Below are 15,514 nucleotides of genomic sequence, written 5' to 3' on the forward strand. Positions count from 1 at the left end.
TTCAAAGCTTTTACAACATTTATTGTAATGTGCATTTAAATATTAAAAACAAAAATAAAAATAGCATTCCTGTGATCTTCATGCTATTATTTTCAGAATTGTTCATATCCACACCAACTGATCTGAAGTGATCAGTTTGTTGACAGATACCAGCATACATACAGTCTCATACTGTGATTGCAAGGAATCGAAGTATCAAAGGAAACCATTCATTCATTTTCCCTCCAGCTCTTTCTGAATTTCAAGAACATATGGATGATCCTTGCCATGCGCCACTTCCATAATGGTCAATGCCTGTGAATGAAAAGGCAAGTTTAAGTCAGTTAGCATTTCTTGCAAGATCCATTCTAAAACACTACTCTTAAAAAAAAAGGAAGCTAAAAATTTTACAAAGCTATTGTAATTACATGATACGAAAATGAATAATTACAAACATTCATGTTAGAAAGATTGTTTCTTTAATAAAAACTTTGAATTTTGAAACAGGTCAGCTATTACAACACTGCTAAAAAATTAAAACAAGCATTTCTAAAAAAATGTAATTTATAACATTCTAACTGCTTCTGTACTTTACTGATATGGTAGGGAAGCCTTGAATAATAAAACAACAAAAATTGCTGGACAAGCTCAGCAGGTCTGGCAGCATCTAACGTTCGGTTGAATGACCTTCCTCCATTCGGAAGTGTTCCTCAACTGGAAAAGGTTAACTCTGATTTTTCTCTCCACAGGTGCTGTCAGACTTGCTGAGCTTTTTCAGCAATTTCTGTTTTTGGTTGATTTACAGCATCCGGGTGCTTTCAGTTTTTATTTACAAAACTTTGAATGAGGTCTTTAAATTTTTAATGATTGTGAAATTAAAATTTCACATCAGAGAGAGATTTGATATTTGAAAACAAACCTGCATCTTACAACAGAAAATCAGAGTTACTGGAGTCAGGGAGGGTCCCAGCGGACAGGAAAATTGCTAATGTAAACCTGCTGTTTAAAAAGGGAGTAAGGCAAAAGACGAGAAATTACAAGCCAATTAGCCTGGATTCGGTCTTTGGCAAGATTGTGGAGTCCATTGTGAAGGATGAAATTTCCAAATACTTGGAAGTGTATAGTAAAATAGGGCAAAGTCAGCATGGTTTCATCAAAGGGGAGCCTTGCCTTATAAATCTGATAGAATTATTTGAGGAGGTAATGAGCAGGTAGATTAAAGGAGAGTCAATGGATATTATTTACCCAGACTTCCAGAAGGCCGTGCAGGAGGCTGTTGAGCACGATAAGGGCCATTAGTGTTACAGGCCAGGTACTAGCATGGATAGAAGCTTGGCTGTCTGGCAGAAAAGAGAGGGTGGGGGTATAAGAGTCCTTCTCAGAATGGCAGCCGGTAACAGGTCAGTGTTCCACAAGGGTTAGGTGATAAGACCACAACTTTTCACTTTCTTCATTAAGTAATCTGGATGAAGGAACAGAGGGCATTCTGGCTAAGTTTGCAGATGATACAAAGATAGGTGGAGAGACAGGTCGCACTGAGGCAGCGGGGAGGCTGCAGAAAGACTTAGGTTAGGAGAGTGGGCAAAGTGGCAAATGGAATACAGTGTGGGAAAAGTGCAAGGTCATGCACTTTGATAGGAAGAATAGAGGCATGGACTACTTTCTAAATGGAGAGAAAATTCAGAGATCTGAAGTGCAAAGGAATTTGGAAGTCGGAGTCTGGGATTCTGGAAAGTAAACGTCTCATAGTTAGGAAGTGAAATACAAAAGTTGGCATTTATTATTTAGAGAGGACCAGAATATAAAAGCAGGGATGTACTCTTGAGGATTATAAAGTTCTGGTCACATTTAGAGTATAGTGATCAAGTTTGTGCCCCATACCTCCAAAATAATGGGCCTGGAGAAGGTCGAGGAGATGGTTCAAGAGAATGATCCAAGAAATGAAAAGGTTTAACATATGAGGAACATGGAAGGACTCTGGGTCTATACTCAAATGGAGTTTAAAAGGATTTGGGGTGGGGGTGGGGGGGGGGGGGGTGGGGTTTAATTGAAACTTACAAAATACTGAATGTTGCACAAAGTGGACATTGAGAAGATTTTTCCATTGGCAGGAGGGACTAGAACCCAAGTGTACAGCCTTAGAGTAAAGGGAAGATCCTTTAGAACAAGAGAGAAGGGGAGATAAGTCTTCAGTCAGAGTGGTGATTCTATGGAATTCATTGCCACAGAAGACTGTTAAAGCCAGGTCATAGAGTATACTTAAGACAAAGATGGATAGGTTCTGGATTGTCAAGGGGGATCAACGTTTACAGGGAGAAAGCAGGAAAATGGGTTTGGAGAAACCCATCAGTCATGATCGAATGATACAGCAGACTCAACAGACCAAATGGCCTAATTTCTGCTCTGGTGTCTTATGGTACCTAAGATGCTAGAAATATGCAGCAAGCCTGTCATTATGTGGATGGAAACAATTTAATTCATGTTGATGTACTTCCATCCAGCTCAGGGTTTCTTTTGTGATAACTGGGGTTTTGAAGGAGGGAGGGAGTGTTCTGTTTTGAGACATATCTGGCACAACTTGTGCAGCTCAACTTTCTTAGCCATCATTCTAAATGAAGTCAAAATTACTGATTCCAATTGCTGGACAAGAACCTTCAAAAAACTTGTGCAGGCAATGAAATTCATATTAGAATCCTAAACTTTGGTGACTATCAGAAACTCTAAGTAAACACACAAAAAAAACACATTTAACTTCATAAACATGGGAGTTAAGATTAGCATGTCTTGAACTGTTGAAATAAAAATAAATAAATTTGTGCAAAGTGTTTGATTACAGTTACCCTAAAACCCACAAAGCTCACTGCATTCTGGCAGAAAATAAAGTGTTACTTTTGTTCAGTATTATTTTCAGTGAAGAAATAAATAGTTGAAGTTCAGAAAAAGATGCACTTTTAGATACTAGTTTCAATGCATTATAAGTTCAGGAAATGCATCTACAGCTTTAATAAGTGATGCACAGTGGGATAATTTCCATCAAGCATTTTGAAAACACTCAGGAACAGCCTACTGGCTACATTACACAATATGCATGATCTAATAAAAATCAAGGCAGACATAGGTTCAAACTCTTTACTTAAACTAAATTACTGGATAAGAAAGTACACAAGAGCTTCCCTTGGAATGTTCCTTTTAAAAACAAGCCATCAACAACACAAAATATCTGTTATAAAATCAATGCTTGGTGGCAAAGAGGAAAGCGTGAGGGTAAATTTATTACCTTCCTTAGTGCCTTAGCTCCAGCAGAATAATGTTCCAGGCCCATATATAACCGTCCTAGTTTCAGCCACATTGAAGCAACATTCAGAGAATATGCTGGATAGTGTTTGCTGCTTTAAGAAAGAAAAAGCAACAATTTTTTAAAGCTTCAAAATTAAGATGCTAATTTTCTTCTGCCCTCCTTTCATTCTCAATCTGTATATTAGCAACTGGGAGCTATTGTGAGTGGGATAACCAAGGATTCTAACAACTTCCAACTGCAAGGCAAGCTTCTAATTCCAAATTCTCCCCACTACAAAAGTACACCTCCTTCCGCCTCCACATTAATCTTTGCCATCCCTGGCTTAGCCCAGCTCCTTCTACAGCTTCAGTCATGCCTGTCAAAGTTTGAACGTGCTATTGCTCCTCTGCCAACTTCTCATCCCCCATAAACTTCAAATCCAAAGATCCAGTCTTTGCCTCAATTCATAACAAACTTTGATCACAACTGCACATTACTCTCCAAACTCAAAACGTGTTTTCTCATCCCAAAAGGCTTACATTGAAATGAAAATCATAGAAGTTTTCAATTCCTCTATGGCCTCACCGCTCCTACTTTGCTTTTTTTTTTAAATCTGCAAAAGCGCTGCTCCATCTAACTCTAGCAAGTGCATTTCTCACTCTCTCCATCCCTCTATTGTAGCTGAAGGCATGGCCAACATTCAGAAATTAAACACACACATCCTCTCCACCAAGATCTGCTCTTAAGATTGTCTGGGAAACATCTTTCTTGAAAAGATTTTAATCACTTTCCTGACCATCTCCTTTTAGTTAGACACCCTTACATATAGTTTTCAGCATTAGAAAAATATTGTTTCATCAGTAACAATTGTAAGTTTTCAAGTAAAATATCCCTGGCATTGTTGAAGTGTCTCAGTGGATAAATGTGTAATCTTTATATAGTCACTTAAACCTAAAAAGGTCAAAAATCATTTCAAACACATTGGATGAAAGACTGATAAAATTATTTTCTCTCACAAATCTTAGAGTTATCTTAATTCAGATGTTAAATGAATGGGTCACCATTTCACAAATATATCTATAATCGGAGCTCAAATTAAGAATTCCAATCGGAAAGAAAGGCTGATGTGGAAAATCCAGATGCTCAAAAGATAACAGCAAGTGCGTTTATTTTTCTTACAGATGTGCCTACAGTGGAGAAGGTTTTATCCAGACCGTGCTGTATGACTCTGGATGGTTAACCAGACCTGGAAATACTGGCTTTTATGAAAAAATGTTGTCCCAACAAAAAGCCAAATCCATCAGCAGTGCACATCAGGAAATCATGGTACATCATGTGCATCAGGTTTTCCATTTTAATGAGAGCATAGTTAAGTTTAGTTCACTCATGGATTCCCAAAGTGTTTCCAGGGAGTGAACATCCAATTTGCAAGCTCAACTTTCTGAAATTTGTCACAGAATCTCAGTGCAGAAGGAGGCCATTTGCCCCCTCAAGTCTGCATCAATGCTCGAAAGATCATCCCACCCTATCCCGTAATTCTGCAGTTAGCATGCTCACCCACCCAAACTGCACATCCTTGGACTCAGTCTTTGACATTAGGAGGAAAAAGAAAGAAAAAAAAAGGTGCTGAATCTGTTTGTCACTAGTGAATCTTCATAATGCAGAATATTACAGAACAATATCCCAACAGAAAATCTGAGTTAGTCAGTCAGTTGGAATGACTTATTGCGTAATAGATCATTAGACTCAGACACAGTAATAATGTTCTGTACTATACATTATTCCAGTATTCAAAGTCAAAGTCAAAGTCAATCTTCATTCATAAAGGTCACATATTATTTGACGAAGAAAAAAGTTCTCTCCTCCCCAAGGTCAAGCAGAAAACCTGCTACTGAAAAGTAACAGGTTAAAAACTGCAGTTTTTGCTATAATCAAATATTCAGGTTTATTAAAAGTAAACGGTAATGTGCAACCATACATCAATACAGTCACTAGATTGTAGTATTTAAATTGACAACTCCTTGGCTCAGAAAGTGTCAGTTTCACCAAGTTTCTGCAATGGAAATGCTTGCAGGACACAACGAACTGAACTGCCAAACATATTTCTCAATCACTGGTAGGATATGTTTGATGACAGCTCTGTGCACAGTCAAGGGCTATCTGCAAGTATATTTTGCAATTACAATATTCAACTAATTGTAGGATTCAAAGCACTGTCTGCAATAACACACACAGCCCTCGGGTGTGAGAACAACCTCAAAATAGTCCATTTCTGTCTTCTTCAGATTTAAATTGCTTTGAACAGCCGAGAGGACTGAGAAGGAACAAATGTTCGCCTTGGGAAATAGCAATAGACAGTCCATTTTACACTTCACCCTATTTAAAACTATCATGATTTGTTGAATGATAATGTGACAGCTTCCATGCCACCAATTTGATCCTGATTTGTACATTTGGTCTCAAAATGTAATTAACAGCAGAAAAAGGAAAGGAATATCCTTTAGGGAAGGAAACCTGCCATCCTTACCCAGTTTGGCCTACATGTGACTCCAGTCCCTGCAGAAGGATACTGCCTTCTGTAGACATCACCGTCACAATGCCTCCCCAGGAGCTTTCTGCCACATCAGGGTACCCATAATTTCCTGCACAAAGCAACAGCATCCAGGATGTGAGAATCAAAAAATGGTTAAAATGTGATAATACCAGGTACGACCAAATTGAATGACCAGATCCACTTTTTTTAAAAAAAAGAAAAAGAATGCTTGTCTAGAAAAGTTTTAAATACAACTACAATCTACTGCTGAAGACAAAAGAAAAAGTATGTTACAACACCCAATTAAATTTATCTAAAAACAGGAGCAGCTTAGAGCCTGAAGACAAGGCATCACTTAATGGGTACTGTGACTGTATGCCTGCTTTGTAGACAAAAGAGAAACATGAAGGATAGAATGTTCAGTATAAATTTACTTTTCCTCATCTCGACTGTGCATTAAGAAGAGAACAAGCAGCTAATTATTTGATGAGGTGCAAAACACCCCCTCCCTCCACAAGGAAGAGCACAGAACCTGGTGCATCGCTGTCAAATTTCGAAACTTGCCACACAGAAGTGCAGACATAAATCCACCTCTACTATGGAAAGCTTCTCGAGAACCTGAGTCTGTTTATTTGACTCATCACAAGTTATTTTCCACATCTAGCCTGTAGGCCATTTTCTCTCTACACAGAAATCCAAACAGAGCTCCCTGACTTACATTTTCACAACTCCACGGCTCCCTAATTTGAAATCACCTGCATTTTCTAGCATGCTTGCCAATACAAAAATATACAACATCTTAGCACGAGGAGAGTCTGCTGCTCCCTTCTGGCTACCTGAATGTAGGCTCCCCTCATGGAAATTGCTAGTCATTAGATATAAATAAAAGTAGTTATTACATTTTTAAAATTAAATGCTCTGTAAAAGTAATGTGGTTGCATTATACTGCACCATGCAACAATTTAGAATTAAATTTGCACTGTACACAAGTGACTCATGCAGATGTTACTATTAATATCTGCTCTAAGACCCAAAGTAAATGAACTATTTTTAGAAATTATCCTGTAGAAAGATTACAAGAAATAAATACTGCATTAACTGTATGTTCTTTCGATCACCTGTAAGGTTTGATTATTTTTTGACCATAGCGCAAGGCTCCATCCCAGTCTTGCATATAAAGGCAGACTCCCATGGCCTGGTACATCATATGCAGCATATAGACATTGTTGTCCTCAAACGTGGAGCCCATCTTATCCAGACTTAACTCGCAGATCTCCAACAGCTCACTAGGGGGTGCCAGATAGTTAAGAACTGTACAAAAAGAATATCACTGAGCTCAAAGCTATTCTGTAATGAAAGATTAAAACAAATACTTCATTTTGAAAATTCATAGTGCTTCTCTTGCACAAATTGTGTCCTTAGCAGTGCTGGGTCTGTACAAGGACATTTCTCTTCCTCAGAGAACTTTGGTTGTGGAATCTGTGAAGATGAACTGACAGCCCAGAGGAAATAATCCAAGACCTTCAAAACCATTTAAAAACCAAATTCTCTCACTAACATTGAGATCCTGGAAATTATTACTGTTAGAACCAATCATTTCTCATATCCAGGAACACAAAGCTATCTCGAATGGTGAGAAAAAGTCACTATCATATTGGTCTACATACAATTATTGCAGTCAATTTAATTTGCAAATTTTTATCCAGTCTGACTCAACACATCTTGCATAACCTCTCAAGTCAAAGTTTCTATCACTTAGATTCATTTTGATACTACACTGCAGCTTTAATATCCTATGTTGATTATACACTCAAAACAGCAAACAGCATTAATCATGGCCTGTCATTTTTGGATCCTGTACTCATGTTTGCATGGTCAGAGTGAGGGAGATTTCAGAGCAAGACAGAGACAGAGGTGCTAACTTGAAATTTGCAGCAGAGGGGAATTTAGGTGTTTTAATTAATGTTTACTGAAAGAGAAGCTGAAGGATTATTTTGTATATGTTTTCATTGTGGAGGATACAAGAAATCCCTCAGAAGTAGAGATCCAAATGGCTAAGGAAAATGAGGAGTTGAAGGAAATTAGCATTAGCAAGAATGAACTGGAGAAATTAATGGGGCTGAAATGCACTAAAACTGCCAGGATGTGATATTCAAAGTCTGGAGTGCTATGGAAGTGGCTACAGAGTGGGCAAGACATTGAGGAATTCTCTTCTAAAATGACTCCTGTAGTTGGAAGATAACAAGCATAAGCCCGTTATTTAAGGAGAGAGCAAGAAAACGGGGAACTACGGATCTGGTCTTACACGGTATTAGGGATAGTACTAGAATCTATTACAAAGAATGGGGGGAAAACAGACACTTGGACGAGAATGATCTGATTGCAAACACATGCTCACTACGTCAAAATGGGAAATCATTTGTGATGAACTTGAAGGTATTACTAACAAAATTGACGGAACAGTACTATATCTATTGACACTATTTTCTGAAGGCTTTTAATAAAGACTCCACAGAGACTGGTTAGCAAGGTTAAAGCATAGGATAGGATGTAATGTATTGGCACAGATGAATGATCAATTTCAGTCAGTTAGCCAGAGAACAGAAATAAATGGGTCACTCATGTTAGCAGACTGACGAGTGGGATAGCAGAATGATCAGTAAACTTGCAGACCCAGCTATTCACAATAAGTATCAATGATATCAAAGTGGGATCCAAATGTAACATTACCATACTTGTAGGTGATAAAATTCTAAGTGGGAATGTGTGTTTATGAAGATGTGAAGCACCTTCAGGAAGGTTTGGATAGGTGCAGTGAATGAGTTGGAGTGTGGTGCTGGAAAAGTACAGCTGGTCAGGCAGCATCCGAGGAGCAGGAGAAAAATCGACATTTCAAGCATAAGCTCTTCATCAGGAACTTTGTAGGTTTAAGTGATATCACCTCTCATCCCTTGAAACTGTAGAGTACAGGACAAGTTTGCCCAATCTCTCTCCATGGTATAGTCCTACTATCCTGGGAGCAAGTGTAGTTTCCTATGGAGTCTTTATCAAAAGCCTTCAGAAAATTGAAACGTTGATTCTCCTGCTTCTTGGATGCTGCCTGACAAGCTGTGCTTTTCCAGTACCACACTCCGACTCCAACCTCCAGCATCTGCACTTCCTCTCAGATTAAGTGAATGGTCAAGAGCATGGCAGATGAAAAATACTGTGAAAATGTGAAATTGTCCACTTTAATAAGTGAAATAAAATGTGCAGAGTATTTTTTAAATGGCCAGAGATTGGAAGGTACAGACATACAGAGAGGGACTTAAGCATCCTTCAAGATGTCACTGAAGGTTAACATGCACATTCAGCAGACTGTTAGGAAGCCGAATGGAACGTTAGCTTTTATTGCAAGAGGACTTGCATTAAAGTCTTGCTTCATTGACAGAGCTTGGTTAGACAGTTTCTGGAATACTGAGTGCAGTTTTGGCCTCCTCATCGCAGGAAAAATATTGTCAGAGACAGTGCAATGAATGCGCACTACACTTGCCCCTAGGATAGTAGGACAATGCCATAGAGAGAGATTAGGCAAACTGGGTCTGTACTCTCCACAGTTTCAAGGGATGAGAAGTGATATCACAAACCTACAAAAGTTCTAAATAGTGATAGACAAGGTGGATACAGGCAAAATGTTTACCCTGTTTGGGAGTCTAGAACCAGGGGCACCATTTAAAAACAAACAAATGGGGACACCTTTTAGGGGTCTCTGCCCCAGCAGACTACGGGAGCTCCATTTTCCAACTTGTTTAAAATAGAAATTGATATATTTTGGATTATCAACAGTGTACCAGATTATAGAGATGGTAAAAGGGCACTGAAGTGTTTGATCAGCCAAGAGCATACTGAATGAGCAGGGTGGGCTTGACTGGCCGAATGGCCTTCTGTCCCCATTCACTAGTTTTGTAAAACCAAAGATACTCAAAAAAAAACTTGCCTCATAAGGAATGGCGTTTGAAATAAATGGCTCTCGTCACATTCAGTTGGTTGTTCAGTTCGTACCCTCTTTCATTACTTTCCCTCCCACAATTTATCACCTCACTTCTCTACAATCAAAATTACTCCTGCCGCCAATCTGCTCATTGTCTATTGTGCCGGCTCCTGTCTCAAGTTTAGTGTAGTTTTCCTGAATAAGTCTTCAACTTTGTGCCTTCAGCAAATTTTTAACAGCTGTTTATTCCCAGGTCCAAATAATTTCTATGCACCAGGAACAAGGATAGTAAATAGCTAATATCACACAGGGTTTGAACAGCATTCGGAAATAACTGAAATTAAATAATTAAACACAAGAAAACAGCACCACTGAAATCTGCGGTAGTTTGGTTTTTTTTTTACAGAGAGGTATGGCGTATGACCAATTCACAGCAAAAATTTTTTTTAAAAAAAGGATATTTTTGTAATGCTTTGCTCTTCTGAATTCCTCAATTATATTCCGAGCATATTTGATCATGTCCTTGATGACCTCTGGCTTTGGTGGTTCACCATATTTTGTAAGCTCCAACTTTTCTTTATCCTGCAGAGATGGATGGGAATATTTATTTAATATTAAAGACAATTAAACAGTTGAAATTATAACTGTGCAAATTAGCATACTGTATTCACTGCTCGTGATGTCATCTCCTCTACACTGGGGAACCAAAAGCGTAGACTGGGTGACCATTTGTCAGAACATCTCCGTTCAGTCGACAAGTACAACCACAGCTTTCCAGCCTTCTTGTGTCAAGATGGAGTTCTGCAACATTAGATTGCAATCTCCATCCCCATTTTGTTTTGTTTTCCTCATTTCCCCCTTTATAAAATATTTACTTTGCATCAGGCAGGAAGTCATTCGCCACATTTTGATAGGAGTTATGTCGCAAAATGCTCTTTTGGCAGGGAAATACAAAGGCACATCCCAACGACATGAAAAGCCCTACACAAATACACATTGTGTCATGGGGCTTGTATCAGAGATATGGATTTGGAGAAATCAACCAAGCAGCCCCTCCAGCCTGCTCAACCACTCAATAAGACCATGGCTAATCTGTTTGTAACTCAAACTTCACTTTCCCATCTACTTCCAAGAACCTTAGATAGATTTTTGCTAAGTAAGGAAAATCGATCTCTGCATCTACTTTGCTCAAAAACCTTTTTTGTGGCACCTTGTTAAATGCCTTTTTCAAAACCAAAAAGCAGTGTCCATAGGCTCCCTCGTATCCACAGCCCATCACACCTTAAAAGCGCTCCAAACACTTTGGTAAAACACGGACTCTTCTCAATTATCAAATTTTTCTAAGTGACTTCCTTTAAGAATGATTTTAACACCCTACGAATGACAAATACCAAGCTAACTTGTTCATATTATTTTCATCTCTCATGAAATTTAACTGCAGATGCTGGAATCCAAGGTAGACAAGCAGGAGGCTGGAAGAACACAGCAAGCCAGGCAGCATCAGGGAGGTGAAAAAGTCAATGTTCTGGGTGTAACACCCGAAACATCAATTTTTCCACCTCCTGATGCTGCCTGCTTTGCTGTGTTCCTCTCTCTCCTGATGCTGCTTGCTTTGCTGTGTTCTCCCAACCTCCTGATGCTGCTTGCTTTGCTGTGTTCCTCTCTCTCCTAATGCTGCCTGCTTTGCTGTGTTCCTCTCTCTTCTGATGCTGCTTGCTTTGCTGTGTTCCTCCCCCTTCTGATGCTGTCTGGCTTGCTGTGTTCTTCCAGCCTCCTGCTTGTCTTTAAAATTTCAAGCCTCGTTCATTTCTTGAAGAGGCACATTACAATTGCTGCTTGCCGGCCTGATAGAACCTTTCTAGAATCTAGCAAATTGGACAAAGTTCATGCAAATGCATTGACTACATCATAAGTCACCCCTTTTTAAAAAAGGGGCCCAAGGATGATATCCATCCAGACCCATCTGCAGCTCTATCAGTATGCCCAGTACTTCCCCAGGGATGACAATTTCAAAGAAGTTCAACTCTTCCTCCCACCTTTTGGTTTACAGCTAATGAAGGAGATTAATTTGTATCACCTACGGTGAAGAGAAAAGCAAAATATTTATTCATAGTGATAAAATGTGCTTTTAAGAAGCATTTATTCTGCCCTGATTCTCTTGAAAACTAGAAAACCTGGCGTCTGCTCCAGGGAACACAATAAATAACTTTACTTTTTTTTTGAAAAAAAAAGAACTACCCAGTCAAAGGATGCATGAGTGGGTGGAGAGACACACGTTTTAGTTTTTGCTTTCAGTTGTTGAAGCTGCAGTTTTGGAGCTACTGCAAAAGCCAGAGCTCACTTTCTACTGTTGGATTCAGGCTTCTGTTTTCTCCTGGACTAGAGATAGCATGCGAGGGGGAAATCGGTTTTGATGAATTTGCTTTTGCCAAGGGTGTGTTTATGGGATGGTGCTATACTGGAATAGTTGATGAGCAATAGTTAAATAATATTATTATTTTGTAATCACTTCAATAAAAGTTCAGTTTTTGCATTTTAACTATGGTGCAAGAATAACGTGTGTTTTGCTTAAAATCTAGTAGTTTGGTGTAATTGAACACAGCGCCTTACACTTGCCTTTAAATAATGATAAAAGTTGGGGTCTGACCATCTCCTGGTTATGTTTTGAGGGATGTAGCCTAGTCCATAACAATTTAATCTGTAATTTCTTGATCATCTATTAACAGGTCATAGGTGTATTTTTTGGGCTGTACATCCAGAGTTTATTCCATTCACTTAGAATCAGTAAATTCAGAAAGTTTGCACCATCTGAGTGGTTGAATTCTAGAGTAAGTGTGTCGGGGATAATTACCCTGCAGCTACAAAAACCAAAATGAAAAGGCCCATCAACTTCAGCAGCACAAGATTTCCTTCTCCAAATATCTAGATAGTGAGGAGGTGCAAACTGTACAGTGAGAGCCACCTGGGAAATAGCTGTGATTCACAAGCAACCCGGCAAAGCAGCACTCCCCAGTCACAATAGGGGAAACTAGGAAGAGCTACCAGATATAAAAAGATTAAAAGTAAATACAGATACTTGGAAATATGAAAGCCAGATCAGTCCATTACAGACTGTAGACCTGTTAATTGTTTGGAAGGTGAAAAGGTGTTGAAAACTTGAAATCAAAATTGAGCTGCTGCAATGCCTTCTGCAGTTGAAGGTTGCTTTTACAGGTGGAATCAGCAAGTAGGGCACATGGCCAAAGTCACATTTAAGGAAATCAAACTGCAGGAGCTGAAAACAGGTTCAGCAAGATCCAAATGCCAACAGCAAAGCCAGGTCACTGGAATGGTCATATCCTACTCCAGTACCTAGACAGGCCAGGACCTCCAGGTTTGGAAGGCCTTACTGCATCCTACATAACATGACAATATTTGTGTTATCCTCTCAGCACAGATGGTGTGGGCTCTGCTCACAAAAAAACCAATATCCTGACATGCAACGGCATGAGGGGGAGGGAGGATGGAGAGAGCGAGAGACTAAAAAAAAAAGCAGAAAAGAAGAAGTGGTTGAAAAAAAAAGGTTACCTTTGCTTTTGTTGCACATTCTCTGCAGTCACAAGTGAAGAAATAGGAATCCCTCAGTCGATCCTGTCGATCCTCAGTTGGATACAGAAGATCAATATAACTAGTGAAAATCTGAAAGGTGGTGGATCAAAGAGATGTGCAATGAATAACGTATACATTCCATAAGCCTACAGTTTTATTCAAAAGTGAAAGAGAATCCTTTGCATCATAAGCAACCAAGAAAAATATTATGACTAGATTACTCTATGGCCCAATACTTTGAGGATATACAGTTTTGTTTGAAAGTACTACTCTTTTGGTTTAAGTTGGTTTTTACAACTAAATAAGCACATGAAGGATTAAGTCATAGAACGATAGAGTCAGATGTGCAGCATGGAAACAGACCCTTCAGTCCAACCCGTCCATGCCGACCAGATATCCCAACACAATCTAGTCCCACCTGCCAGCACCCGGTCCATATGCCTCCAAACCCTTCCTATTCATATACCCACCCAAATGACTCTTAAAATGTTGCAATTGTACCAGCATCCAACACTTTCTCTGGCAGCTTATTCCATACATGTACCACCCTGTGTGAAAAAGTTGCCCCTTAGGTCTCTTTTATAATCTTTCCCCTCTCACCGTAAACCTATGCCCTCTCGTTCTAGACTCCCTGACCCCAGGGAAAAGATTTTGCCTGCTTACCCTATCCAGTCCCTTCATGATTTTGTTAACTTCTATAAGGTCACCCTTCAGCCTCCGACGCTCCAGGGAAAACAGCCCCCATATAATGCAATAATACATTTTTTGGAATTCACATCATCAGAACTGAAGTTAAAAAAAAATGCACGGAACCCTACCTTAAACTCACCATTCAATGGACTGAAGGGTCTGTTTCCAAGCTGTACATCTCTGACTTTACATAAGCCAGTTTATAATACAATTTACATACCTGCTTATTTTCAATTTCCACATTAGAAAGAAAGCGAGAGCAGAGAAGGAGCAATGCCAGAGTACAGGGCAACAGGGGATAACACAATCCTAGAATCAGAATCCCTAGAGCGTGGCAGCAGGTCACTAGGCCCATCGAGTTCACACGGACCTGCCAAAGAGCATCCCGTGCAGATCCCCCAACCCTGCATTTCCTACGGCTAATCTACCTAACCTGCACATTTTTAGACTTTGGGAGGAATCCAGAGCACTCAGAGGAAACTCACACAGACACTGGGAGAATGTGCAAACTCCACAGAGACAGTTGCCAGAGGGTGGAATCGATCCTGGGTTCCTGGCGCTGCGATGCAGCAGTGCTAACTACTGAGCCAACATTTCACCCTCTAATGAGCGAATGAGCAAAGGACTAATGAGAAAGAAGAGGAGGAAAAGACAAAAAAAAAACACAAGAGAAAAAAGTAAAAAGTAAAGCAGAATAAAAAAAGACAAAAGAAAAAAAGATACTTCTGGAGTTCAACCAGGGTTCTCCGAAAGAGTTCGGACATGTCGTAGCTCCAGGAGGTGGAAACCTGCTCTCATATACTGTGCCCTAATAAAATTCACTTGAATAAAATGGCCTCAAAGCTATTCAATACTGAAACCATTGCAGCTGTTAAAATATTGACTTCATTTTCTGTAAGAAAGAGCATCTACAAGTAACGGGTCTGCACTGACAATGCTGAAAAAGTGTGTTGCTGGAAAAGCACAGCAGGTCAGGCAGCATCCAAGAAGCAGGAGAATCGACGTTTTGGGCAGGAGCCCTTCTCCAGGAATGAGAAAAGTGTGCCAAGCAGGCTAAGATAAAAAAGGTAGGAGGAGGAGGAACTTGGGGGAGGGACGTTGGAAATGCAATAGGTGGGAGGTGGTTAAGGTGAGGGTGATAGACCTGAGTGGGGCTGGGGGTGGGGGGTGGAGAGGTCAGGAAGAAGATTGCAGGTTAGGAAGGTAGTGCACGGAGGGAGTGGCCTTTTCGGAACGCTGATGGGGGGAGGGGGGGGGGAAGGAGGGGGGGGGAGGAGGGGGGGGAATATATCCCTGGAGGTGGGGCCTGTTTGGAGGTGGCGGAAATGATGACGGATGATACGATGCATATGGAGGTTGGTGGGGTGGTAGGTGAGGACCAGTGGGGTTCTGTCCTGGTGGTGATTTGGAGGGGCGGGGCTCAAGGGCGGAGGAGCGGGAAATGGAGGAGATGCGGTGGAGAGCATCGTCGATCACG

General features: G+C 40.0%; 1 protein-coding gene across 4 annotated transcripts in view; it reads right to left on the reverse strand.

The window, feature by feature from the left end:
• The window catches only part of smyd2a (SET and MYND domain containing 2a), a 60,467-nt gene continuing 44,953 nt past the window's right edge, over nt 1–15,514 (reverse strand). Inside the window, exons 8-12 of one of the 4 annotated variants that reach the window (XM_072580800.1) lie at nt 13,327–13,437; nt 10,221–10,341; nt 6,908–7,082; nt 3,257–3,365; nt 1–294 (exon numbers count right to left, since the gene is read on the reverse strand). In XM_072580800.1, coding sequence (XP_072436901.1) covers nt 214–294; nt 3,257–3,365; nt 6,908–7,082; nt 10,221–10,341; nt 13,327–13,437 — 597 coding nt within the window. In that variant the 3' untranslated portion in view covers nt 1–213. Of the gene's footprint in view, nt 295–3,256; nt 3,369–5,783; nt 5,899–6,907; nt 7,083–10,220; nt 10,342–13,326; nt 13,438–15,514 lie in introns of those variants that run through there. The other 3 variants (XM_072580799.1, XR_011961839.1, XR_011961838.1) reach the window with 3 other exon arrangements.

This window comes from Chiloscyllium punctatum, chromosome 11, assembly GCF_047496795.1.
Source record: "Chiloscyllium punctatum isolate Juve2018m chromosome 11, sChiPun1.3, whole genome shotgun sequence".
NCBI classification, from domain to species: Eukaryota; Metazoa; Chordata; class Chondrichthyes; order Orectolobiformes; family Hemiscylliidae; genus Chiloscyllium; species Chiloscyllium punctatum.